The sequence below is a fragment of the Cyprinodon tularosa genome, unplaced genomic scaffold, assembly GCF_016077235.1.
Source record: "Cyprinodon tularosa strain WSP-4 unplaced genomic scaffold, ASM1607723v1 ctg1296, whole genome shotgun sequence".
In the NCBI taxonomy this organism is placed as follows: Eukaryota; Metazoa; Chordata; class Actinopteri; order Cyprinodontiformes; family Cyprinodontidae; genus Cyprinodon; species Cyprinodon tularosa.
Genome location: NW_024038110.1, coordinates 78,359 through 105,000, shown reverse-complemented (window position 1 = coordinate 105,000; position 26,642 = coordinate 78,359). Strand labels below are relative to the sequence as shown.

The 26,642-nt window shown below is 53.2% G+C and overlaps 3 protein-coding genes across 6 annotated transcripts in view; 2 read left to right on the top strand and 1 right to left on the bottom strand.

Moving 5' to 3' along the window:
* aig1 (androgen-induced 1 (H. sapiens)) overlaps positions 1-2,447 on the top strand; it is a 15,779-nt gene extending 13,332 nt beyond the window's left edge. Inside the window, exons 5-6 of one of the 2 annotated variants that reach the window (XM_038276980.1) lie at positions 136-332; positions 2,202-2,447. In XM_038276980.1, the coding sequence (XP_038132908.1) occupies positions 136-332; positions 2,202-2,221 (217 nt within the window). In that variant the 3' untranslated portion in view covers positions 2,222-2,447. The remainder of the gene's footprint in view (positions 1-135; positions 333-2,201) is intronic. The other variant, XM_038276981.1, reaches the window with a different exon arrangement.
* A 153-nt stretch (positions 2,448-2,600) lies between these two features.
* adat2 (adenosine deaminase tRNA specific 2) lies at positions 2,601-7,337 on the bottom strand. Of its 3 annotated transcripts, none has more exons than XM_038276984.1 (7): positions 7,278-7,337; positions 7,055-7,182; positions 4,427-4,531; positions 4,194-4,344; positions 3,295-3,401; positions 3,137-3,209; positions 2,601-2,709 (listed from the first exon to the last, which is right to left on the bottom strand). In XM_038276984.1, exons 2-7 carry the CDS (start codon positions 7,148-7,150, stop codon positions 2,681-2,683), a joined length of 561 nt encoding a protein of 186 aa, XP_038132912.1. In that variant the 5' UTR covers positions 7,151-7,182; positions 7,278-7,337; the 3' UTR covers positions 2,601-2,680. The 3 variants fall into 3 exon arrangements, with proteins under 3 accessions (XP_038132912.1, XP_038132911.1, XP_038132910.1); XM_038276983.1 differs by having other exon boundaries at positions 7,055-7,197; positions 7,278-7,326; XM_038276982.1 differs by lacking the exon at positions 7,278-7,337 and having other exon boundaries at positions 7,055-7,271.
* A 1,453-nt stretch (positions 7,338-8,790) lies between these two features.
* pex3 (peroxisomal biogenesis factor 3) lies at positions 8,791-23,948 on the top strand. The gene is made up of 12 exons (XM_038276978.1): positions 8,791-9,008; positions 14,939-15,070; positions 15,138-15,219; positions 15,299-15,342; positions 15,610-15,731; positions 20,927-20,993; positions 21,074-21,128; positions 21,252-21,390; positions 21,478-21,548; positions 21,615-21,737; positions 21,947-22,043; positions 23,541-23,948. Exons 1-12 carry the CDS (start codon positions 8,936-8,938, stop codon positions 23,622-23,624), a joined length of 1,089 nt encoding a protein of 362 aa, XP_038132906.1. The 5' UTR covers positions 8,791-8,935; the 3' UTR covers positions 23,625-23,948.
* Positions 23,949-26,642: the final 2,694 nt, after the last annotated feature.

Sequence of the window (26,642 nt, the reverse complement as noted above, 5' to 3'; positions counted from 1 at the left end):
CGTCAGACGTCTTTTAGGGATCAGCAGGAGGAACGTCTCCTGATCATGTTTACTTTGTCTGCGTTTGATTGGTTATTGACATCACTTCATAGATCTACAATTCCAGAATGGCTCCTTCTTTCCTCCCCCTACCAGGACGTGTTGGGTCCACCAGGTGACGGGGGTGTGGGTGTACCCGGTGCTGGAGCGCATCGCCCCGCTCGCTCGGGTGGCCTTCTTCAGCGCCATGACGGCGGTGATCTGCGTCATGTACGTCCTGGGGGAGATCCTGAACAGCTACATCTGGGACCAGACGGCCACAGGTGACCCGCTGCTTCAGAACGACTCGTTAGGTCAGGGAGCTCCTCACCATCACCCTCATCTTTAGGGACCGACTTCCTGATGGAAGCGTCCGTCAGTATTTACCCACAAACACTGACGCCTCACAAGGAGGCAGCCATCTTGGATCGTTCATCCAACAATGAATCTGAGTAATACTAGTACTACCATTAGTACTACCATTACCATTAGTACTACCATTACCATTAGTACTACCATTACCATTAGTACTACCATTAGTACTACCATTACCATTAGTACTACCATTACCATTAGTACTACCATTACCATTTCTACTACCATTTGTACTACCATTACCATTAGTACTACCATTACCATTTGTACTACCATTAGTACTACCATTACCATTAGTACTACCATTAGTACTACCATTACCATTAGTACTACCATTAGTACTACCATTACCATTAGTACTACCATTACCATTTGTACTACCATTAGTACTACCATTACCATTAGTACTACCATTAGTACTACCATTACCATTAGTACTACCATTACCATTAGTACTACCATTACCATTTCTACTACCATTTGTGCTACCATTACCATTAGAACTACCATTACCATTTGTACTACCATTAGTACTACCATTACCATTAGTACTACCATTAGTACTACCATTACCATTAGTACTACCATTTGTACCACCATTACCATTAGTACTACCATTAGTACTACCATTACCATTTGTACTACCATTAGTACTACCATTAGTATTACCATTAGTACTACCATTAGTACTACCATTAGTATTACCATTAGTACTACCATTACCATTTGTACTACCATTAGTACTACCATTAGTATTACCATTAGTACTACCATTACCATTTGTACTACCATTACCATTAGTACTACCATTATCATTAGTATTACCATTACCATTAGTTCTACCATTACCATTAGTACTACCATTACCATTAGTATTACCATTACCATTAGTTCTACCATTACCATTAGTATTACCATTACCATTAGTATTACCATTATCATTAGTATTACCATTACCATTAGTTCTACCATTACCATTAGTACTACCATTAGTACTACCATTACCATTAGTATTACCATTACCATTAGTTCTACCATTACCATTAGTATTACCATTACCATTAGTATTATCATTACCATTAGTATTACCATTATCATTAGTATTACCATTACCATTAGTACTACCATTACCATTAGTACTACCATTAGTACTACCATTACCATTAGTACTACCATTACCATTAGTACTACCATTACCATTTCTACTACCATTTGTACTACCATTACCATTAGAACTACCATTACCATTTGTACTACCATTAGTACTACCATTACCATTAGTACTACCATTAGTACTACCATTACCATTAGTACTACCATTTGTACCACCATTACCATTAGTACTACCATTAGTACTACCATTAGTATTACCATTAGTACTACCATTAGTACTACCATTAGTATTACCATTAGTACTACCAGTACCATTTGTACTACCATTAGTACTACCATTACCATTTGTACTACCATTACCATTAGTACTACCATTATCATTAGTATTACCATTACCATTAGTTCTACCATTACCATTAGTACTACCATTACCATTAGTATTACCATTACCATTAGTATTACCATTATCATTAGTATTACCATTACCATTAGTTCTACCATTACCATTAGTACTACCATTAGTATTACTACTATAGATGAAGTGATATTAGAATGTTTTAGTTTATCTACATTTTAATAGAATATTTACAATTATTAGTTGATTATTGATAAATTTTTATTGTCATCAATGTTCCTGCTGAGGGACGATAAGATGTTTGACCTTTGACCTTTTCTCCCCCCTCTCTTCCTCTCAGTAAAGGTCAAAGGTGAATGACGTCCTGCTCGGCACCAGAACCGGCCCGGCAGAACGGAGCCTCCCTGAGGAGCCGGGCGTTTCCACGCCGACCACCGCCACGTCCTCGGCTGTCGTTCTTTGTTGTGTGTAGTTCTGCTCTGAATGTTCCGCTGCATGATTCTAACAGAACCAGACGAACGGATCGCCATCAGAGGCGGAGCTTCTCATCCGCCACGCTACATGTGAAAATAAAGCTGGAACAGGCTTCCATGGCGTGATTCGTTGGTCTCAGAACCATGTGATGACATCATCAACCCAGGGACCACATGACCTGTTCAGACCATCATTATCAGCCCAGAGTTCCTAAACAGGGTGGAACAGCTCCCCCTGCTGGCCGACTCACAGAAACCCAACTAGAGTCATTAAATAAAAACCTTTTATTATGAAATAAAATCCAGGATTCAAACTCAGCCGGAAAACCAGGAACGTCTGGGCGGGTCAGTCCGTCCTCGTTTTGGGTTTTGGAGCTAGAAGCAAACAGAACAAACAAATCGGACCTTTAATGAAAACAGGTGAAGTCAGAGTTGGTAAAAAAAGAAAAGGTTCAGAAAAACTGAATCTCTGCTGCTGCGCCGCACCGAGGCAGAACCGACCGGGTTCTGACCGAGAACTGAACCCGGTCGGTTCTGAGCGAGGACAGAACCCGGTCGGTTCTTAGCGAGGACAGAACCCGGTCGGTTCTGAGCGAGGACAGAACCCGGTCGGTTCTGAGCGAGGACAGAACCGACCGGGTTCTGGGTTCTGTCCTTGGTCCTGATCTGATTCAGGGTCAGAATAAAAGGGTCATTCAGAACCTAAAGGTCACCCTATTGGACCTCAATGTCCATTAGTTGGTTTAGAAATCTAAAATAGTTTAGATAAACTAGAAACAGAATGTGTAGATCAGTAACGCACCATTTGGATTCTCCTGTTTGTAGAAAGTTTTCAGCATCTCCACAGCTTCCTGTGCTCTGTGGCCTGAAACGCACTAAACACACAAAGATCCTGTCAAACGCCATGCTTGATCTAGAGCAGAAAGTCTACGGTTCAATGCAGGAAGTGAGGTCACTGACCCTGAAGGCGGTCCCACTGTTGGGAAGGTTTGCAGTAGAGATGTCCAGAACCGATCCGCAGCCTCCGAACCGCTCGTTCCTGCAGCCGTACGCCACCAGAGGGATATCTGAGCGCCGCTGAGGGACCAACAACCGGACATCTGCGCAGTGAGGTCACCCCGACCCCAAAGGTCACCCGACCCCAACCATTACCAGGAGGATGGTACCATTAACAGCGATGCGTGGCTGCGTGCGTGGAGCCCATAGAGCTAAACGCTGCATCGGTGCGCGTGTCGTTTCCTTAAAGTCATGTGATCGATCCAGACGTTTCTAACCGACTGATTAAACGTTTCTGTCAACATGATGCAGCTGCTAAAAAAATGTCTCATCTGTTGCAGTTTATCATTAAAATGATCCAGAATGTTGGAGCCTAAAAGGAAAAGGAACCTTTTTATTTTAATTTTCTCGTCTTTTCCTTTTCCTGTTATTCAACTTATCAGAATTAAAGTTAATTTCAAGTCGACTCTTAGTTTATTAAAAGTGATTTAAAATCCTAGTCCACAAGCTTCCTCATTCACATCTTCCCTTAAATTGTCACATTATGTTTACATTATTTATTGGCTCCATCTAAAAATATCAAAGATATTTTAAATTTAAACATAGATATGAAATAATATGATGTCGTCGTTCTAGGTCATCAGATCTATTCAGTTTATTCTGTCCAATCTGCTGCCTGTAGTGTCTTTAAATGTCCAGCAGGTGTCAGTATTCTGTCAGAAATAGCGCAGCATCAATATATTGGCTTGATGAAGCCTCATTAATCATCACTGACTACCAGCTCCAACCTGAACCTGAACCCAGCTCCCCGCAGGTCACCTGTCGGCGTCTCTGATGGTGAGACGGCGACGGATGCAGGATACTGACGAGGCGCAGCGCCGCAGCGCACATGATGCATGGCTCCACCGTCACGTAGAGGACCGTCTGCCGGCAAACCATCCTCATGTCCAGGTTCTTCTGATAACACCAGTCCAGAACCTGGTCCAAAGCGACCATCTCAGCGTGGCGAGTCGCCTGGAAACATTTCAGACAGGGGCGTTGTCATGACGACGTCCGTGGTTTTAGGGAGAGAAGAAGAAGACGCTTTGTTTCCTACGTTTTTAGTCTCGTTGACTTGGTTCCTTCCCTTCCCCACCACCTGGTCCCTGTGGACCATCAGACAACCGACTGGAACCTCTCCGTTGTCCAGAGCGTCTCTGGCCTGCAGACACAAAGACCCAGAAATGATCAGACCCTTTTATCTTCATCTGGTCCAAGGCCGGTTTGGACGTGTCAGCGACAGTGCAGGGCCGGTTTGGACGTGTCAGGGACAGTCCAGGGCCGGTTAGGACGTGTCAGGGACAGTCCAGGGCCGGTTTGGACGTGTCAGGGACAGTCCAGGGCCGGTTTGGACGTGTCAGGGACAGTCCAGGGCCGGTTTGGACGTGTCAGGGACAGTCCAGGGCCGGTTTGGACGTGTCAGGGACAGTCCAGGGCCGGTTTGGACGTGTCAGGGACAGTCCAGGGCCGGTTTGGACGTGTCAGGGACAGTCCAGGGCCGGTTTGGACGTGTCAGGGACAGTGCAGGGCCGGTTTGGACGTGTCAGGGACAGTGCAGGGCCGGTTTGGACGTGTCAGGGACAGTCCAGGGCCGGTTTGGATGTGTCAGGGACAGTCCAGGGCCGGTTAAGACGTGTCAGGGACAGTCCAGGGCCGGTTAAGACGTGTCAGGGACAGTCCAGGGCCGGTTTGGACGTGTCAGGGACAGTCCAGGGCCGGTTTGGACGTGTCAGGGACAGTGCAGGGCCGGTTTGGACGTGTCAGGGACAGTCCAGGGCCGGTTAAGACGTGTCAGGGACAGTCCAGGGCCGGTTTGGACGTGTCAGGGACAGTCCAGGGCCGGTTTGGACGTGTCAGGGACAGTCCAGGGCCGGTTTGGACGTGTCAGGGACAGTCCAGGGCCGGTTTGGACGTGTCAGGGACAGTCCAGGGCCGGTTTGGACGTGTCAGGGACAGTCCAGGGCCGGTTTGGACGTGTCAGGGACAGTCCAGGGCCGGTTTGGACGTGTCAGGGACAGTGCAGGGCCGGTTTGGACGTGTCAGGGACAGTCCAGGGCCGGTTTGGACGTGTCAGGGACAGTGCAGGGCCGGTTTGGACGTGTCAGGGACAGTCCAGGGCCGGTTAAGACGTGTCAGGGACAGTCCAGGGCCGGTTAAGACGTGTCAGGGACAGTCCAGGGCCGGTTTGGACGTGTCAGGGACAGTCCAGGGCCGGTTTGGACGTGTCAGGGACAGTGCAGGGCCGGTTTGGACGTGTCAGGGACAGTCCAGGGCCGGTTAAGACGTGTCAGGGACAGTCCAGGGCCGGTTTGGACGTGTCAGGGACAGTCCAGGGCCGGTTTGGACGTGTCAGGGACAGTCCAGGGCCGGTTTGGACGTGTCAGGGACAGTCCAGGGCCGGTTTGGACGTGTCAGGGACAGTCCAGGGCCGGCCTGGACGTGTCAGGGACAGTCCAGGGCCGGTTTGGACGTGTCAGGGACAGTCCAGGGCCGGTTTGGACGTGTCAGGGACAGTCCAGGGCCGGTTTGGACGTGTCAGGGACAGTCCAGGGCCGGTTTGGACGTGTCAGGGACAGTCCAGGGCCGGCCTGGACGTGTCAGGGACAGTCCAGGGCCGGGCCGGTTTTGACGTGTCAGGGACAGTCCAGGGCCGGCCTGGACGTGTCAGGGACAGTCCAGGGCCGGCCTGGACGTGTCAGGGACAGTCCAGAGCCGGAGTGGACGTGTCAGAGACCATCCAGAGCCGGTTTGGACGTGTCAGAGACCATCCAGAGCGGACGTGTCAGGGACAGTCCAGGGCCGGTTTGGACGTGTCAGGGACCGTCCAGGGCCGGTTAGGACGTGTAAGGGACAGTCCAGGGCCGGTTAGGACGTGTAAGGGACAGGTCCAGGGCCGGTTAGGACGTGTAAGGGACAGTCCCAGGGCCGGTTTTGGACGTGTAAGGGACAGTCCAGGGCCGGTTGGACGTGTCAGGGACAGTCCCAGGGCCGGTTAGGACGTGTAAGGGACAGTCCAGGCCGGTTTGGAGCGTCAGGGTGTCAGAGACCATCCAGAGCCGGTTTGGACGTGTCAGAGACCATCCAGAGCGGACGTGTCAGGGACAGTCCAGGGCCGGTTTGGACGTGTCAGGGACCGTCCAGGGCCGGTTAGGACGTGTAAGGGACAGTCCAGGGCCGGTTAGGACGTGTCAGGGACAGTCCAGGGCCGGTTAGGACGTGTAAGGGACAGTCCAGGGCCGGTTTGGACGTGTCAGGGACAGTCCAGGGCCGGTTTGGACGTGTCAGGGACAGTCCAGGGCCGGTTAGGACGTGTAAGGGACAGTCCAGGGCCGGTTTGGACGTGTCAGGGACAGTCCAGGGCCGGAGTGGACCAAATCCAGTCTCCCAGCAGGACCAAGGAGGCAGCTTCAGAAAGCTAAACCTGAGCTAATTAAAGAAAACTTTTCATTTAAAGTTTGTCATGAAATTATCATTACAGCTGACTGATGGAACAACGAAACAATTTAATCCCTAAATAAACTATCTGAACTAATTCCAGATTTATCTTTTAAAAATGTAACCAATTAATCTTTTTCAAACAGTTGAGCCTGGTTCTGCTGGAAGTTTACTTCCTGTTCAAAGAATGGAATTGTCAAATAGCCAAAGAAACAAACGCAGGTGGCGAATTTTATGACTAAAAACTCACCATTTCAAAAGCTCTAGACATCCAACGGTTGATTTCTTCCTCCGTTACAGAAAAAACGACCTCTGGCTCGGCTTTACGACCCTCTTCTGTTGCCATGGAGACTGCTGCTGTCGCTCCACAGCGACAGTCTGAATGCAAAGAAACTATAATCAGGATTATTATGACTTTCGAACCATAATAAACTCGCTTCGCTAATAATTGGGGAAGATTATCTGGGACGGACCTCGACCAATGGCGCTCCTTTACGTAAAGTTGACGTCACTACGTAAGGCCTCAACCGGAAACGGCGTGGAGTGATGCACAAAATAAAAGCTCTGCTTGCATACAGAAATAAGCGAAAGTATAACAGGTGTAATTTAACATAGACATATTTTAAGAGAGGATACTGCATTGACTGTCACGGCGCAGGAATTACAGGCGCCATCTTGGGGAGGTCGACCTTCTACCCTAACCAATTCTATTCAGTTTATTTCTATAGCTCCAATTCACATCATGTCATCTCAGGTCACTTTCCAGTTCAACCAGATCATCCAGTCAGATTGATTCAAAGTTTTCTATCTAAGGAAAACCAGCTGATTGCATGGACTCATTGACTCTTCAGCAATCCCTCACACTAAGCATGCTTGTAGCGACAGTGGAGAGGAAAAACTCCCTTTGAACAGGAAGAAACCTCCAGCAGAACCAGGCTCAGTGTGAGCGGCCATCTGCTGAGGCCCACTGGGGTTCAAGGAGACAGAAGCAGACGTAGAAAAAGAAGCATAGATACAAAAGGCAACTGTCAACCAGCTCCACAGGCGGCCCCGTCCAGGAAACACACAGCCAGGCAGACGAGCTCCGAGCCAGCTCCCATGTCAGAGGATGAAGAGAGCACATCCAGTTAGTCACAGTCAGAGAAACAGGACTACACTGGAAAACAGGCCAAGCTCCAACATCTAGAAACAAAGGTGTTGATGGCAGCAGCACAGCTGATATTTCAACGGATGACTCGAGGGATGACCATCCGTTGAATCAGATCTTTGAGTTTTGGAAGACAAATTTAAGTTTAATTTTACCATTCACCTACATCTTGACAATGAAAAAGGATTAATAATAAATTAACATAAAATCAAATAAAAAACAATAATAACTTTACTCTCTTTTGCAAATCACTTTACAACTAATTTTCCTCTATAGATCTTAATGCTTATTATCAAAGAGCAATAGTTAAAAACACTGAATAATCCATCCATCTCCAGCTGTCTACGGGCGACAGGCGGGGGACACCTGTCCATCGCTGAGACTGAATATACTATATAAATTATTAGTAAACCATAATCTTATATTAACATAAAACTTTGTGTTTATCATATTAATTTTAAAAATATATAACTTTGCACAAATCTCATCCAGTTTGAGTTCAGTTTTTTAAGTTTTTAATCTTAATAAATCTGTGTAATTTAACTGAAAGTTTAGTTTTAAATTAGTTTTGGTCTTTTAAGGGGTTTTTACATGGAAGAGATTATTGTAATTTTATCTCTGAATGTTTCCTAGGATTAAACTGAGATCTGAGGCGCCTCCTGTTCATTCTGACAGCAGCTGTCTGAACTGTGGTCTGATCCAATATGGCCGCCCTCTAGGCACGTCGGCCTTTGTATTTTAAAAAGCACTGTTTAATCTGACGTCATTCTAAGATCTAAACTCAGGCTGTAAATCAAAGTATGATTGAATTAAAAAGTGGCCCTTTATTTTGAAATGTCAAACCGGATGTTTTGTCGCGGGATTAGTGAGCGACGGCTAGCATGCTAATGCTAATGCTGAGCTGCAGTCGGCTAACATGTGTGTGATATAAGGAGCTATAAACTACGCAGAGGTTTTAATGTTTAAACTTTCAGCTGTTTGAAGATGTTTTCATCGCTGTGGAATTTTATCAAACGACACAAGAAGAAAGTGATTTTCACCGGAGCTGTGGTCGGAGGTGGGTGCTACCTGCTCCCATGCTAGCAGCAGCTACAGGCCAGACTCCCTTTATTTACCGCCGCATTCAGGACTAATGAGGAAAAACCGGACAGTAGATGCACCTGCATGGTGTTTTAAACTTCTGACATAAACATGAAAACTTTATGCTTAATTCGGCCAAAGAAGATCTGAATATTTTAATTTTCTAACACTTTATTGAACATGTATTTCTAAAAGTTAAAATCAGAAACTAGAAGTGAATAGAATAGAAAATCCATTTATTGCCCCTCAATGGGGAAACTGGCGTTTAAAGCAGCAAAAAGATTATAGGAAAAAATGGTCACACAAATGTGGACCTTAGAAAAATGTATAAGAATAACATAATAGTGAAGAGTTATAATATAAACAATAAAATCCTGTAATGTGTTTTAACAATATAAAACTGGAGAATAAATAACCAATATGCAGCTATGGACATTTTTACAGTAAATTGAAAATAGCAGCAACATCAGAGATGTGCAGAATGACAGCAGCAGGTTATTTAACTGACTAAGGTAGAAACTGAGCAGAATCAGCCTGAATGGAAGAACTGGTTGAGGTTACTGGGAACAGTGGTGGTTCTAGAGTCTTCCAGCTGCTGGGAGGAAGGATCTGTGATAACGCTCCCTGGTGCATTTAAGGTGCAGCAGTCTGTCACTGAAGGAGCTGTCCAGTTCAGCACCAGCTGAACCAGCATGGGGGGGGGGGGGGGGGGGGTTCATCTGTTCCCCACCTCCTGCACTGAGTCCAGAGGGCATCCAATCAGAGCTGGCCTTCCTGATCAGCTGATCCAGAGGCTTCCACTGTCTGTCCTCTGAGTGGAGCTTCCTGGTTCCATCATTTTACCAACTACCAAGGTTGATTAATTTGCTTTCCATAGTTTTATGGATGATGTTAATATTATAATAATAATGCGACTATTTTCCTATAGCAATTAAGTATTAATTCTAAACCTTTATTGGGCAAGTTAGTGTTTTTGAAAACGCCTGGTGGAGATGGAGCAGCTAGCAGAGCGAGGTGCGCTGGGACCCTTTTTCCTCCTGGATCTCCGCTCTTTTTGGCCCTCATGTCCCTCCGTTGTTGAACAAACTGCCCCCCCTTCCTCACCTCCTCGGCCGTATCTAGACCCACAGCTGGTTCCTGATTGGCCCTCTGGCGTTCTGGCGTGGAATAACAGCGCAGACCATGCTGCTGGATAACCTCCTGCCTTTGGGGCGTTCCTCCTGCCTTTGTGGCGTTCCTCCTGCCTTTGGAGCATTCCTCCTGCCTTTGTGGCGTTCCTCCTGCCTTTGTGGCGTTCCTCCTGCCTTTGGGGCGTTCCTCCTGCCTTTGGGGCGTTCCTCCTGCCTTTGGAGCGTTCCTCCTGCCTTTGGGGCGTTCCTCCTGCCTTTGTGGCGTTCCTCCTGCCTTTGGGGCGTTCCTCCTGCCTTTGGGGCGTTCCTCCTGCCTTTGTGGCGTTCCTCCTGCCTTTGGGGCGTTCCTCCTGCCTTTGGGGCGTTCCTCCTGCCTTTGGAGCGTTCCTCCTGCCTTTGGGGCGTTCCTCCTGCCTTTGGAGCATTCCTCCTGCCTTTGGGGCGTTCCTCCTGCCTTTGGGGCGTTCCTCCTGCCTTTGGAGCGTTCCTCCTGCCTTTGGGGCGTTCCTCCTGCCTTTGTGGCGTTCCTCCTGCCTTTGGGGCGTTCCTCCTGCCTTTGGAGCGTTCCTCCTGCCTTTGTGGCGTTCCTCCTGCCTTTGGAGCATTCCTCCTGCCTTTGTGGCGTTCCTCCTGCCTTTGGAGCGTTCCTCCTGCCTTTGGAGCATTCCTCCTGCCTTTGGAGCGTTCCTCCTGCCTTTGGGGCGTTCCTCCTGCCTTTGTGGCGTTCCTCCTGCCTATGGAGCATTCCTCCTGCCTTTGGGGCGTTCCTCCTGCCTTTGGGGCGTTCCTCCTGCCTTTGTGGCGTTCCTCCTGCCTTTGGAGCATTCCTCCTGCCTTTGGAGCATTCCTCCTGCCTTTGAGGCGTTCCTCCTGCCTTTGGGGCGTTCCTCCTGCCTTTGGAGCATTCCTCCTGCCTTTGGAGCGTTCCTCCTGCCTTTGGGGCGTTCCTCCTGCCTTTGTGGCGTTCCTCCTGCCTATGGAGCATTCCTCCTGCCTTTGTGGCGTTCCTCCTGCCTTTGGAGCATTCCTCCTGCCTTTGTGGCGTTCCTCCTGCCTTTGGAGCGTTCCTCCTGCCTTTGGGGCGTTCCTCCTGCCTTTGGAGCATTCCTCCTGCCTTTGGAGCGTTCCTCCTGCCTTTGGAGCATTCCTCCTGCCTTTGGAACGTTCCTCCTGCCTATGGAGCGTTCCTCCTGCCTTTGTGGCGTTCCTCCTGCCTTTGTGGCGTTCCTCCTGCCTCGGTGGCGTTCCTCCTGCCTTTGGAGCGTTCCTCCTGCCTTTGTGGCGTTCCTCCTGCCTTTGGAGCGTTCCTCCTGCCTTTGGAGCGTTCCTCCTGCCTCGGTGGCGTTCCTCCTGCCTTTGGAGCGTTCCTCCTGCCTTTGGGGCGTTCCTCCTGCCTTTGGAGCGTTCCTCCTGCCTTTGGGGCGTTCCTCCTGCCTTTGGAGCGTTCCTCCTGCCTTTGTGGCGTTCCTCCTGCCTTTGGAGCGTTCCTCCTGCCTTTGGAGCGTTCCTCCTGCCTTTGTGGCGTTCCTCCTGCCTCGGTGGCGTTCCTCCTGCCTTTGAAGCGTTCCTCCTGCCTTTGGGGCGTTCCTCCTGCCTTTGGAGCGTTCCTCCTGCCTTTGGAGCGTTCCTCCTGCCTTTGTGGCGTTCTTCCTGCCTTTGTGGCGTTCCTCCTGCCTTTGGAGCGTTCCTCCTGCCTTTGGAGCGTTCCTCCTGCCTTTGTGGCGTTCCTCCTGCCTTTGTGGCGTTCCTCCTGCCTTTGGAGCGTTCCTCCTGCCTTTGGAGCGTTCCTCCTGCCTTTGTGGCGTTCCTGCTGCCTTTGGGGCGTTCCTCCTGCCTTTGGAGCGTTCCTCCTGCCTTTGTGGTGTTCCTCCTGCCTTTGGAGCGTTCCTCCTTCCTTTGGAGCGTTCCTCCTGCCTTTGTGGCGTTCCTCCTGCCTTTGTGGCGTTCCTCCTGCCTTTGGAGCGTTCCTCCTGCCTTTGTGGCGTTCCTCCTGCCTTTGTGGCGTTCCTCCTGCCTTTGGAGCGTTCCTCCTGCCTTTGTGGCGTTCCTCCTGCCTTTGTGGCGTTCCTCCTGCCTATGGAGCATTCCTCCTGCCTTTGGAGCGTTCCTCCTGCCTTTGTGGCGTTCCTCCTGCCTATGGAGCATTCCTCCTGCCTTTGGAGCGTTCCTCCTGCCTTTGGAGCGTTCCTCCTGCCTTTGTGGCGTTCCTCCTGCCTTTGGAGCGTTCCTCCTGCCTTTGGAGCGTTCCTCCTGCCTCGGTGGCGTTCATCCTGCCTTTGGAGCGTTCCTCCTGCCTCGGTGGCGTTCATCCTGCCTTTGGAGCGTTCCTCCTGCCTTTGGGGCGTTCCTCCTGCCTTTGGAGCGTTCCTCCTGCCTTTGTGGCGTTCCTCCTGGCTTTGTGGCGTTCCTCCTGCCTTTGGGGCGTTCCTCCTGCCTTTGGGGCGTTCCTCCTGCCTTTGGAGCGTTCCTCCTGCCTTTGTGGCGTTCCTCCTGCCTTTGTGGCGTTCCTCCTGCCTATGGAGCATTCCTCCTGCCTTTGGAGCGTTCCTCCTGCCTTTGTGGCGTTCCTCCTGCCTATGGAGCATTCCTCCTGCCTTTGGAGCGTTCCTCCTGCCTTTGGAGCGTTCCTCCTGCCTTTGTGGCGTTCCTCCTGCCTTTGGAGCGTTCCTCCTGCCTTTGTGGCGTTCCTCCTGCCTTTGTGGCGTTCCTCCTGCCTATGGAGCATTCCTCCTGCCTTTGGAGCGTTCCTCCTGCCTTTGTGGCGTTCCTCCTGCCTTTGTGGCGTTCCTCCTGCGTTTGGAGCGTTCCTCCTGCCTTTGGAGCGTTCCTCCTGCCTTTGGAGCGTTCCTCCTGCCTTTGTGGCGTTCCTCCTGCCTTTGGGGCGTTCCTCCTGCCTTTGTGGCGTTCCTCCTGCCTTTGTGGCGTTCCTCCTGCCTATGGAGCATTCCTCCTGCCTTTGGAGCGTTCCTCCTGCCTTTGTGGCGTTCCTCCTGCCTTTGGAGCGTTCCTCCTGCCTTTGTGGCGTTCCTCCTGCCTTTGGGGCGTTCCTCCTGCCTTTGTGGCGTTCCTCCTGCCTTTGGAGCGTTCCTCCTGCCTTTGGAGCGTTCCTCCTGCCTTTGTGGCGTTCCTCCTGCCTTTGGAGCGTTCCTCCTGCCTTTGTGGCGTTCCTCCTGCCTTAATGGCGTTCCTCCTGCCTTTGGAGCATTCCTCCTGCCTTTGGAGCGTTCCTCCTGCCTTTGTGGCGTTCCTCCTGCCTATGGAGCATTCCTCCTGCCTTTGGAGCGTTCCTCCTGCCTTTGGAGCGTTCCTCCTGCCTTTGTGGCGTTCCTCCTGCCTTTGGGGCGTTCCTCCTGCCTTTGGGGCGTTCCTCCTGCCTTTGGGGCGTTCCTCCTGCCTTTGGAGCGTTCCTCCTGCCTTTGTGGCGTTCCTCCTGCCTTTGGAGCGTTCCTCCTGCCTTTGTGGCGTTCCTCCTGCCTTTGTGGCGTTCCTCCTGCCTTTGGGGCGTTCCTCCTGCCTTTGTGGCGTTCCTCCTGCCTTTGTGGCGTTCCTCCTGCCTTTGGGGCGTTCCTCCTGCCTATGGAGCATTCCTCCTGCCTTTGGGGCGTTCCTCCTGCCTTTGGAGCGTTCCTCCTGCCTTTGTGGCGTTCCTCCTGCCTTTGGAGCATTCCTCCTGCCTTTGGAGCGTTCCTCCTGCCTTTGTGGCGTTCCTCCTGCCTTTGGAGCGTTCCTCCTGCCTTTGTGGCGTTCCTCCTGCCTTTGGAGCGTTCCTCCTGCCTTTGGAGCGTTCCTCCTGCCTATGGAGCATTCCTCCTGCCTTTGTGGCGTTCCTCCTGCCTTTGGGGCGTTCCTCCTGCCTTTGTGGCGTTCCTCCTGCCTTTGGAGCGTTCCTCCTGCCTTTGGAGCGTTCCTCCTGCCTTTGTGGCGTTCCTCCTGCCTTTGTGGCGTTCCTCCTGCCTTTGGAGCGTTCCTCCTGCCTTTGGAGCGTTCCTCCTGCCTTTGTGGCGTTCCTCCTGCCTTTGTGGCGTTCCTCCTGCCTTTGGGGCGTTCCTCCTGCCTTTGTGGCGTTCCTCCTGCCTTTGGGGCGTTCCTCCTGCCTTTGGAGCGTTCCTCCTGCCTCGGTGGCGTTCCTCCTGCCTTTGGAGCGTTCCTCCTGCCTTTGGGGCGTTCCTCCTGCCTATGGAGCATTCCTCCTGCCTTTGGAGCGTTCCTCCTGCCTTTGTGGCGTTCCTCCTGCCTTTGGAGCGTTCCTCCTGCCTTTGTGGCGTTCCTCCTGCCTTTGGGGCGTTCCTCCTGCCTTTGGAGCGTTCCTCCTGCCTTTGGAGCGTTCCTCCTGCCTTTGTGGCGTTCCTCCTGCCTTTGTGGCGTTCCTCCTGCCTTTGTGGCGTTCCTCCTGCCTTTGGAGCGTTCCTCCTGCCTTTGGAGCGTTCCTCCTGCCTTTGTGGCGTTCCTCCTGCCTTTGGGGCGTTCCTCCTGCCTTTGGAGCGTTCCTCAGCGGCCGGCTGAAGGCCCTCTGAGACGTCCTGAGGTTTTCTGTCCACCTTCTGTTAATGAACCCTCTGTCCCACTTGTCTTTACCACAGATGCACATCCATTATGTTGCTAACAGCCTGGAGCATCTAGATGAAGATTTCTATCTGCGTCTCCCTGTGGTGGACGTAGATCTGCTTAGTTTGTCGTTTTTATCACGGATTCCTTCTGCTGGAGAGAAAACATGTTTTTGTTGATTTTGCTCCGAATGTTCCTCTGAAGCTTTGCTCTGCTGCTGCTCTCCTACCAGGAGTTTACTTCCTGGGCAAATATGCTCAGAAGAAGATCCAGGAGGTGCAGGAGCGGGAGGCGAGTGAGTACATCGCTCAGGCCAGGAGGCAGTTCCACTTTGAGAGCAACCAGAGAACGTGCAACATGACCGGTAAGGAGAGGAGGAAGGGCTTCCTGAAGCGGGGAGGAACCTTCCTGACTGCTTTTCTGTCCTGCAGTGCTGTCCATGCTTCCTGCGCTCAGAGACGCCATCATCAACCAGCTCCACTCGGAGAGTCTGACCGCTCTGCTGAAGACAAAGTGAGGAGCGTCAGGGAGGTCTGCTGCTGGTTTATGGTGGAACCTCCTGCAGACTCAATTTCTCCTCCTTCTTTAACAGACCGGCCAACAAGCTGGAGATCTGGGAGGACCTGAAGATCATCAGTAAGTTTCCTGTCCTGCTGCTGGGACACCAGCGCTGGGACACTGTCCTGCTGCTGGGACGCTGTCCTGCTGCTGGGACACCAGCGCTGGGACGCTGTCCTGCTGCTGGGACACCAGCGCTGGGACGCTTTCCTGCTGCTGGGACGCTTTCCTGCTGCTGGGACGCTGCCCTGCAGCTGGGACGCTGTCCTGCTGCTGGGACGCTGTCCTGAGCTGGTCTTCTGTCCTGAGCTGGACTTCTGTCCTGAGCTGGTCCTCTGTCCGCAGGCTTCACCCGGACCATGGTGGCCGTCTACAGCACCTGCATGCTGGTGGTCCTGCTCAGGGTCCAGCTGAACATCATCGGGGGATACCTGTACCTGGATAACTCTGTGGGGAAGAGCGTGACGGTGAGGAAGAGGAGGAGCTGCTCCTTCAGCTGTCCTCCCTGCTGCTGCTCCTCTCTCATTCCTCCATCGTGTCCTTCCTTCCATCCTTCCTTCCTTCCATCCTTCATTCCTTCCTTCCTTCCTTCCTTCCTTCCTTCCATCCTTCATTCCTTCCTTCCATCCTTCCTTCCTTCCTTCGTTCCATCCTTCCTTCCTTCCATCCTTCATTCCTTCCATCCTTGCTTCCTTCCATCCTTCATTCCTTCCTTCCATCCTTCCTTCCTTCCTTCGTTCCATCCTTCATTCCTTCGTTCCATCCTTCATTCCTTCCATCCTTCCATCCTTCATTCCTTCCTTCCTTCCTTCCTTCCATCCTTCATTCCTTCCATCCTTCCATCTTTCATTCCTTCCATCCTTCCTTCCTTCCATCCTTCCTTCATTCCTTCCTTCCTTCCTTCCTTCCATCCTTCCACCCTTCCTTCCTTCCATCCTTCCTTCCTTCCATCCTTCCTTCCATCCTTCCTTCCATCCTTCCTTCCATCCTTCCATCCTTCCTTCCTTCCATCCTTCATTCCTTCCTTCCATCCTTCCTTCCATCCTTCCTTCCATCCTTCCTTCCTTCCTTCCTTCCATCTTTCCTTCCTTCCTTCCTTCCTTCCTTCCTTCCTTCCATCCTTCATTCCTTCCTTCCATCCTTCCTTCCTTCCATCCTTCATTCCTTCCTTCCATCCTTCCTTCCTTCCTTCGTTCCATCCTTCCTTCCTTCCATCCTTCATTCCTTCCATCCTTCCTTCCTTCCATCCTTCCTTCATTCCTTCCTTTCCTTTCCTTCCACCCTTTTCCTTTACCCTCCATCCTTTCCTTTCTTCCTTCCTTTCTTCATCCTTCAATCCTTCCATCTTCCTTCCTTCCTTCCTTCCAACTCCATCCATCCTCCTTCCTTCTCTTCCTCCTATCCGATCCTTCATTCCTTCCTCCTACCTTCTTCCATCGCTTCCTTCCTTCCTTCCTTCCTTCCTTCCATCCTTCTTCCTACCTCTTCCTTCCGTGCTGGATCTCAGTCTACCTTCCTTCCTTCCTTCCATCCTTCCATCCATCCATCCATCCTTCCTTCCATCCTTCCTTCCTTCCTTCCTTCCATCCTTCCATCCTTCCTTCCATCCTTCCATCCATCCATCCATCCTTCATTCCTTCCTTCCTTCCATCCTTCCTTCCATCCTTCCATCCTGTCCTCTCCATGCCTGTCCTTCCTTTCCTTCCTTCTTTCCATCATCCTGCATGCCTTGCGTTCCGTTGGGGTTGCCCCTCCGGGGGTGGTCACTCCTCCTTTTCCTTCCCTCCCCTCGTCCTTCCTCTTTCTCCTTGTATTCCTGGCCGTGTGTTCTTGGATCCTTGTCCTCTTCCTCCTGGTCCATCCTTTCCAGTCCTTCCATCCTTCCATCTTTCATTCCTGTCCATCCTTCATTCCTTCCATCCCTTCCTTCATTCCTTCCTGTCCTTCCATCCATTCACCACCCCATCCCTTCCTTCCATCCTTCCACTCCTCCTCTTTCCTCGCGAGAGCGCATCGCTTCATTCCTTCCTTCCATCCTGCCTTTCCGATCCTTCCTTCCTTCCTTCCTTCCATCTTTCCTTCCTTCATTACCATCCTTCATCCATCCAACGCGAGAGCCTTCCTTCCTTCCTTGCCATCCGTCTTTCCTTCCTATCCTTCCTCGCGTTCATCCATCTTCCTCCTTTGACACAGTCCTTACTTCCATCCTTCCTTCCATCCTTATCCTTCCTTCCATCAGTCGCTTCCTTCCGTCCTTCCAACCTTCCAACTTTCCTTCCTTCCTTCCACCTTACCTTCCATCCTTCCTTCGTTCATCCTTCCATCCTTCCTGTCCTTCCTTCCTCCTACCCTTCTCCTTCGCATCCTTGCTTTCCATCCTTCCATCCATGCCATGTCCCTTCATTCCTTCCCTCCTTCGCACCTTCCTTCCATCCTTCCATCCGTTCTTCCTTCTCTCCATCCTTCATTCCTTTCCATCCTTCCATCTTTCATTCTTCCATTTCCTTCCCTCTCCTGAGCCATCCTTCCACCCTTCCTTTCCTTCCATCGCTTCCCATCCTTCCGTGGTCCATCCATCCTTCCATCCGTTTCTTCCATCCTCCATCCTTCCTTCCAGTCCCTATCCATCCTGTCATTCCTACCTTCCTTCAATCCTTCCCTCCCTCCCTTCTTCCTACCATCTTTCCTTCCTTCCCATCAATCTTCCATCCATAGCCTTCCTTCCATCCTTCTTCCATCCTTCATTCCTTCCTTCCTTCCATCCTTCCTTCCTTCCATCCGTCCTCTCCTTCCTTCCTCTCCATCTTTCCTTCCTTCCAACCTTCCTGTCCATCCTTCCTCGTTCCTTGTCCATCCTTCCTTCCTTCCTTCCATCCATCCTTTCCTACCATCCTTCCCTCCTATCCTTCCAACCTTCCTTCCATCCTTCCTTCCGATCCATCCTTGCAATCCTTTCCTTCCTTCCTTCCATCCTTCCTTCCATCCATTCCATCCTTCCTTCCATGCGCTTCCTTCCTTCCATCCTTCCTTCCTTCCTTCCATCCGATCCCTACCATCCCTTGCCTTCCTTCCGTTCCATCCTCGCTTCCTTCCTCTTGGTTCTCTCCTCTCCTTCATTCCTCTTCCATCCTTCCAGTCCATCCATTCCTTCCTGTCCATCCTTCCTTCCGTTCTTCCATGCCTTCCTGTCCATCCTTTTCCTACCATCCATCCTTCCTGTCCTTCCTTCCGTTCCATCCATCCCCTTCCTTCCATCCTTCCATCCTTTCCGATTCCAGTCCTTCCTTCCAATCCTTGCCTATTCCTTCCTTCCATCACATCCATCCGATTTCCCTTCCTTCCATCCATCCTTCCTTCCATTCCTTCATCCATCCTTCATTCCGTCCTTCCTTCCACCTTCTTCCTTCCTTCCTCAGGTTTATCTCGTTCTCCTTCTCTTCCATCCTTCCATCGCATCCATCTTCCTTCCATCCTTCCTTCCATCCTTCCTTCCATCCGTCCTTCCAACCTTGCCCATCCATCCTTCATTCCTTCCTCCTCCATCCTTCCTTCCTTCCAACCTTCCACCCTTACCTTCCATCCATCCATCCTTCCCTTCCATCCTTCCTTTCCTTCCATCCTTCATGGCGTGGTCCTTCCTGTCTTCCTTCCTGTCCAACCCTTCATTCCTTTCCTTCCATCCTCTCTCTTTCATTCCTTCCATCCTTCCTTCCTTCCATCCTTTCCTTCATTCCTTCTCACCAGCCCTACCTTCCTTCGCAGTCCTTTCCTTCCTTCCATCCTATTCCTTCCAATCCTGTCCTTCCATCCTTGCTCACTCCTTTCCTTCCTTCCATCCTTCAAGTCCTTCCTGTCCCTTCCTTGCCTTCCATCCTTCCTTCCAATCCTTGGCCATCCATCCTCTTCCCATCCTTCCTTCCTTTACCTTTCATTCCTTCCATCCATCGATTCCTTCCTTCCTTTCCTTCATCCTTCCTTCCTTCCATCCTTCCTTCCAACCATCCTTCACATCCTTCCTTACCTTCCTTCCATCCTTCCTTTCCTTCCATCCTTCCTTCCAACCTTCTTCGTTTCCATTCCATCATTCCTTATCCACCGTCCCCTGACTTGCCTCCATCCATTCTCTTCCATCCTTCCTTCACATCTTCCTTCCCATCCTTCCTTTCTTCCATCCTTCCTTCCATCCTTCCCTTCCCTTCGCCTTCCTCCTTCCATCCTTCCTCCTAATTCCTTTCCTTCCTCTGTTTCTCTCTCCGTTCCTTCCTTCCTTCCATCCCTTCCTTCCATCCTTCCTTCCATCCTTCCTTCCTTCCTTCCTTCCTTCCAGTCCTTCCTTCCATCCTTCCATCCATCCATCCTTCATTCCCTTCCTTTTCCTTACTTCCATCCTTCTTCATTCCTTCCATACTTCCATCCTTCCTTCCATCCTTCCATCCTTCCTTCATCCTTCCTTCCTTCCTTCCGTTCCTCCTGTTTCCGATCCATCCTCCTTCCTTCCTACCTTCCTTCCACTCCTCCATCCATCCATCCTTCCTTCATCCTTCCTTCCATCCGCATTCCTGTTCCTTCTTCCTTCCTTCCATCCTTCATTCCTTCCTTCCTTCCATCCTTCCTTCCATCAGTCCTTCCTTCCTTCCTTCCTTCCATCCTTCCTTCCATCCTTCCTTCCTTCCTCTGGTTCTCTCTCCTTCCTTCCTTCCTACCATCCTTCCATCCATCCATCCTTCCTTCCATCCTTCCTTCCTTCCATCCTTCCATCCTTCCTTCCATCCTTCCATCCATCCATCCTTCATTCCTTCCTTCCTTCCTTCCATCCTTCCTTCCTTCCTTCCATCCTTTCATCCTTCCTTCCATCCTTCCATCCTTCCTTCCATCATTCCTTCCTTCCATCCTTCCTTCCTTCCTTCCATCCATCCATCCTTCCTTCCTTCCTTCCTTCCATCCATCCATCCTTCCTTCCTTCCTTCCTTCCATCCTTCATTCCTTCCTTCCTTCCATCCTTCCTTCCATCCTTCCTTCCTTCCTTCCATCCTTCCATCCTTCCTTCCTTCCATCCTTCCTTCCATCCATCCTTCCTTCCTTCCTTCCTTCCTTCCATCCTTCCTTCCATCCTTCCTTCCTTCCTTCCTGCCTTCCTTCCTTCCTTCCTTCCTTCCATCCTTCCTTCCATCCTTCCTTCCTTCCTTCCTTCCATCCATCCTTCCTTCCTTCCATCCATCCATCCATCCTTCCATCCTTCATTCCTTCCATCCTTCCTTCCTTCCTTCCTGCCTTCCTTCCTTCCTTCCTTCCTTCCATCCTTCCTTCCTTCCATCCTTCCTTCCTTCCTTCCATCCATCCATCCTTCCTTCCTTCCATCCATCCTTCCTTCCTTCCTTCCTTCCTTCCATCCTTCCTTCCATCCTTCATTCCTTCCTTCCTTCCATCCTTCCTTCCATCCTTCCTTCCTTCCTTCCTTCCTTCCATCCTTCCTTCCATCCTTCCTTCCTTCCTTCCTTCCTTCCATCCTTCCTTCCATCCTCCCTTCCATCCTTCCTTCCTTCCTTCCTTCCTTCCTTCCTTCCTTCCAGAGTTGAGTCTAGGAAAGGAGTCTTCAGATCAGCCAGAGTCTCTCTGAGTTCAGTAGAACCTGGACAGACGTTGTGTCCTTGTTTGTCCCCAGACTCTGCTGACCCCTCCAGGCGTCCAGCAGCAGTACCTGTCCAGCATCCAGTATCTTCTAGGAGACGGTGAGAGCTTCACCAGGACCTCAGTCCACTTCCTGCTGGTCGCTGTCCTCACAGACGTCTGTCTCCATGTGTCTCTGCAGGTCTGACGGAGCTGATCAGGAGGGTGAAGGCGGCCGTCCAGAACTCCCTGGGGGGGTAAACCTCAACCTGTCCTCATTCAGTTCACCTGGAGAAAACCTGCTGTCCTCTGAGAACATTATGTCCTGTCCTTTTCTTGTCCTGTCCTCTCCCGTCCTGTCCTTGTCCGTCCTTGTCCAGGGTGCCTCTGAAGCAGAGTCTGTCCCTGCTGGAGCTGGAGCAGCAGCTGAGCTGGATCCGAGCAGAGGTGGAGGTGGACTCGGGCCGTCCGCTGTCCTCCTACATGCTGGCGGACGCTGAGGACGCTCTGGCTGACCAGGTGGCTGCAGGCTGAGGACGCCGCTCGCCGGCTTGCGGTGGGACGTCCTCCTGGGCTCCTAACTCTGCCTGTTTCTGTCCTCTGCAGGCGTGCGGCCTGACGGAAGAAGATGTGGTGACCATCAGACTGTTGAATGAGACCAGAGACATGTTGGACAGGTAGGGGCGTCCCGCTGCCGCGTGTCCTCTGAGTCCAGCAGGTTTAAGCTTTGTTTCCGTCTTCAGTCCAGATTTCAGCAAAGTTCTGAGCACGTGTCTGAACCGGGCGTTCTCCCGCCTCCTGGACAACCTGGCTGAGTTCTTCCGCCTGCCTGCGGCGGACCGCCCCGCCTCCTCTGGGCCGGACAGGTAACGTCTCCCACTGACACGCAGCCTGGCTCTGCCTCCTTTAGGTTAGACAGGTCAAAGTCTGGTCTGGAGGTTTTAGAGCTCCTCATCAGATCATTGCAGCGTTCCCTCTGAGCGTCTCCATCTTCCCTCTGAGAGCTGAAGGAGTTTGTTGCTAGGCAGAATTGAAGGGGTGTGTCTGTGCTGATGATGTCATCATGTCTCCCCAGCCTGTCCGCCGTCAGTCTGCCGCTGGCTAAGATCATCCCCATCATCAACGGCCAGATAAACACCGTCTGCAGTGAGACTCCCAGCCTCCTGGTTCAGGTAGCGTCCGCCTCCGCTCCTTTAAACCTCCTACTGGCCTCGCGGGGCTCCTCCCCTGTCCCGCTCCCCTGTCCCCCTCCCCTGTCCCGCTCCCCTGTCCCCCTCCCCTGTCCCCCTCCCCTGTCCCCCTCCCCTGTCCCGCTCCCCTGTCCCCCTCCCCTGTCCCGCTCCCCTGTCCCGCTCCCCTGTCCCGCTCCCCTGTCCCCCTCCCCTGTCCCGCTCCCCTGTCCCGCTCCCCTGTCCCCCTCCCCTGTCCCCCTCCCCTGTCCCGCTCCCCTGTCCCCCTCCCCTGTCCCCCTCCCCTGTCCCCCTCCCCTGTCCCCCTCCCCTGTCCCCCTCCCCTGTCCCCCTCCCCTGTCCCCCTCCCCTGTCCCCCTCCCCTGTCCCGCTCCCCTGTCCCCCTCCCCTGTCCCCCTCCCCTGTCCCGCTCCCCTGTCCCCCTCCCCTGTCCCCCTCCCCTGTCCCCCTCCCCTGTCCCGCTCCCCTGTCCCCCTTCCCTGTCCCCCTCCCCTGTCCCCCTCCCCTGTCCCGCTCCCCTGTCCCCCTCCCCTGTCCCCCTCCCCTGTCCCCCTCCCCTGTCCCGCTCCCCTGTCCCCCTTCCCTGTCCCCCTCCCCTGTCCCCCTCCCCTGTCCCGCTCCCCTGTCCCCCTCCCCTGTCCCCCTCCCCTGTCCCCCTCCCCTGTCCCGCTCCCCTGTCCCCCTCCCCTGTCCCCCTCCCCTGTCCCGCTCCCCTGTCCCCCTTCCCTGTCCCCCTCCCCTGTCCCCCTCCCCTGTCCCGCTCCCCTGTCCCCCTCCCCTGTCCCCCTCCCCTGTCCCGCTCCCCTGTCCCCCTCCCCTGTCCCCCTCCCCTGTCCCGCTCCCCTGTCCCCCTCCCCTGTCCCCCTCCCCTGTCCCCCTCCCCTGTCCCGCTCCCCTGTCCCCCTCCCCTGTCCCCCTCCCCTGTCCCCCTCCCCTGTCCCGCTCCCCTGTCCCCCTCCCCTGTCCCCCTTCCCTGTCCCGCTCCCCTGTCCCCCTCCCCTGTCCCCCTCCCCTGTCCCCCTCCCCTGTCCCGCTCCCCTGTCCCCCTCCCCTGTCCCCCTTCCCTGTCCCCCTCCCCTGTCCCCCTCCCCTGTCCCCCTCCCCTGTCCCCCTCCCCTGTCCCCCTCCCCTGTCCCGCTCCCCTGTCCCCCTCCCCTGTCCCCCTTCCCTGTCCCGCTCCCCTGTCCCCCTCCCCTGTCCCCCTCCCCTGTCCCCCTCCCCTGTCCCCCTCCCCTGTCCCGCTCCCCTGTCCCCCTCCCCTGTCCCGCTCCCCTGTCCCCCTCCCCTGTCCCCCTCCCCTGTCCCGCTCCCCTGTCCCCCTCCCCTGTCCCGCTCCCCTGTCCCGCTCCCCTGTCCCCCTCCCCTGTCCCGCTCCCCTGTCCCCCTCCCCTGTCCCCCTCCCCTGTCCCGCTCCCCTGTCCCCCTCCCCTGTCCCCCTCCTCTCCTGAAAGGTGCTCCTTCTTCTTCTGCTCCCTGTAGGAACTTCTGCTGAACGACCAGGTGAAGGAGTTTGCAGCCAACGTGTACGAGACGTTCAGCACGCCGCTGGAGCTGCAGAAATGATCTCTGAGGAGGAGGAGAAGGAGGAGGCGGCGGCGGAGGAGGAGGCGGAGGTGGAGGAGGAGGCGGGGCGTCATCAGGTCCCAGACCGGGGCTCCATCTGTAGGAACATTTCTGTCCTCAGAAGAGACCGTGCTGCTTGGAGCAGAGCATCTTGGGAAATGGAGTCCCAGCGAGCGCGTTCTGAATCCCAGCGGCTGTGTTGGGAGCTGCTCCTCAGCGGTCAGACCGGGCCCTTCAGGGGGATTATGGGGGATTATGGGATGTCTGTGCTGTGATTCCTTTCAGCTTCAGGAAGTTTTAGAATAAAACCGATCTTCAACTAAACGGTTTTGATTTGATTGGAGTGGTTTCTATTCCGGCCAGCAGGGGTCGCTCTCCATCAGCCTGAGACCCTGAGCTTGGCTTCACCTCCAGAACCACAGAGTTCTGGTTCCGGTCCGTAAGCAGAGCGGACTGAGGAAGAGGAGGAAGAACTGCTTTCAAATGAAACCTTCTTTTGTTTATTGGAGTCGGACCCAAAGAATCCAGGTTATCACTTCAACAGAACCCGTCCCACAGCATGAAGGAGGCACAGAACAGCAGGTCGGGTCCAGGTAAGGTCGGGTCTGTGGAGAAGCACAGGTGGAACCTTTATCCACACATGGAGAGAAGAACAGGAAACTCCTCCAGCAGACCTGCCTGGAGCAGAGGGTCTCTGTGGGACGGATCCTGGAAGAACGTCCAGGATTTCAGCTTCGGTTCTGCAGGACGGAGGTCCAGAGAACCGCTGTAGATACCAGATCCGCTCGGGTCCTGCTTCATGCCATGTAGAACATCATGGTTGCCCTGACAACGGTTGTGGAGTTAGGAAGCTGGGGCATTTCTATTAAGAAAAAAGATTCAGATTTATTTTAGGTCCTCAGAGATAGATCTGACTGATCCAGCCGGTACAACTCTAACCTTCACTGTCAGCTGGTTTTAGAAACGTCCCTAAAAATGTTTCAGAGGATCCAATGAATCCTGAGTTAATAACAGCAGAGAAATATCAGAACATGGAATCTGAAGGGATGGGATACTTTTCTACAGCCGTGTGGGTTCAGTTCTGTCTGCAGGGGGCGCTGTTCCTCCGTTTACTGCCAGACTTCCAGCTTCTCTGGGAGGAGCAGCTGATGACGTCACCGTCACAGGAGAAGGGTTTCCATCCAGCAGAGACGCCGTTTCAGGGCAGGTACTGATCCAGGTGCACCTTCACCTGCTTTACCTGCTTCACCTGCTTCACCCGCTTCAGGTTGCAGGTTCCTCTTAGGAAACCGGTCCTCTAGGACAGAGACAAGTCCTCTGGGACAGACAGGTCCTCTGGGACAGAGACAGGTTTTCTGGGACTGAGACAGGTCCTCTTGGACTGAGACAGGTCCTCTGGGACAGAGAGAGGTCCTCTGGGACAGACAGGTCCTCTGGGACAGAGACAGGTTTTCTGGGACTGAGACAGGTCCTCTTGGACTGAGACAGGTCCTCTGGGACAGAGACAGGTCCTCTGGGACAGACAGGTCCTCTAGGACAGAGACAAGTCCTCTGGGACAGACAGGTCCTCTGGGACAGAGACAGGTTTTCTGGGACTGAGACAGGTCCTCTGGGACAGACAGGTCCTCTGGGACAGAGACAGGTCCTCTAGGACTGAGTCAGGTCCTCTTGGACTGAGACAGGTCCTCTGGGACAGAGACAGGTCCTCTGGGACAGACAGGTCCTCTGGGACAGAGACAGGTCCTCTGGGACAGAGACAGGTCCTCTAGGACAGAGACAGGTCCTCTTGGACTGAGACAGGTCCTCTGGGACAGAGACAGGTCATCTGGGACAGAGTCAGGTCCTCTTGGACTGAGACAGGTCCTCTGGGACAGACAGGTCCTCTGGGACAGAGACAAGTCCTCTAGGACAGAGACAGGTCCTCTGGGACAGAGACAGGTCCTCTGGGACAGACAGGTCCTCTGGGACTGAGTCAGGTCCTCTGGGACAGAGACAGGTCCTCTGGGACAGAGTCAGGTCCTCTGGGACTGAGTCAGGTCCTCTGGGACAGACAGGTCCTCTGGGACAGAGACAGGTCCTCTAGGACAGAGACAGGTCCTCTGGGAAAGACAGGTCCTCTGGGACTGAGTCAGGTCCTCTGGGACTGAGACAGGTCCTCTGGTACAGTCAGGTCCTCTGGGACAGACAGGTCCTCTGGGACAGAGACAGGTCCTCTGGGACAGAGACAGGTCCTCTTGGACTGAGACAGGTCCTCTGGGACAGAGACAGGTCCTCTGGGACAGACAGGTCCTCTGGGACTGAGTCAGGTCCTCTGGGACTGAGTCAGGTCCTCTGGGACAGACAGGTCCTCTGGGACTGAGTCAAGTCCTCTGGGACTGAGTCAGGTCCTCTGGGACAGTCAGGTCCTCTAGGACAGAGACAGGTCCTCTGGGACAGTCAGGTCCTCTGGGACTGAGTAAGGTCCTCTGGGACAGTCAGGTCCTCTAGGACAGAGACAGGTCCTCTGGGACAGTCAGGTCCTCTGGGACAGAGACAGGTCCTCTGGGACAGTCAGGTCCTCTGGGACTGAGTCAGGTCCTCTGGGACAGACAGGTCCTCTGGGACTGAGTCAAGTCCTCTGGGACTGAGTCAGGTCCTCTGGGACAGTCAGGTCCTCTAGGACAGAGACAGGTCCTCTGGGACAGTCAGGTCCTCTGGGACAGAGACAGGTCCTCTAGGACAGAGACAGGTCCTCTTGGACTGAGACAGGTCCTCTGGGACAGAGACAGGTCCTCTGGGACAGAGACAGGTCCTCTTGGACTGAGACAGGTCCTCTGGGACAGACAGGTCCTCTGGGACAGAGACAGGTCCTCTGGGCCAGAGACAGGTCCTCTGGGACAGACAGGTCCTCTGGGACTGAGTCAGGTCCTCTGGGACAGACAGGTCCTCTGGGACTGAGTCAAGTCCTCTGGGACTGAGTCAGGTCCTCTGGGACAGTCAGGTCCTCTAGGACAGAGACAGGTCCTCTGGGACAGAGAC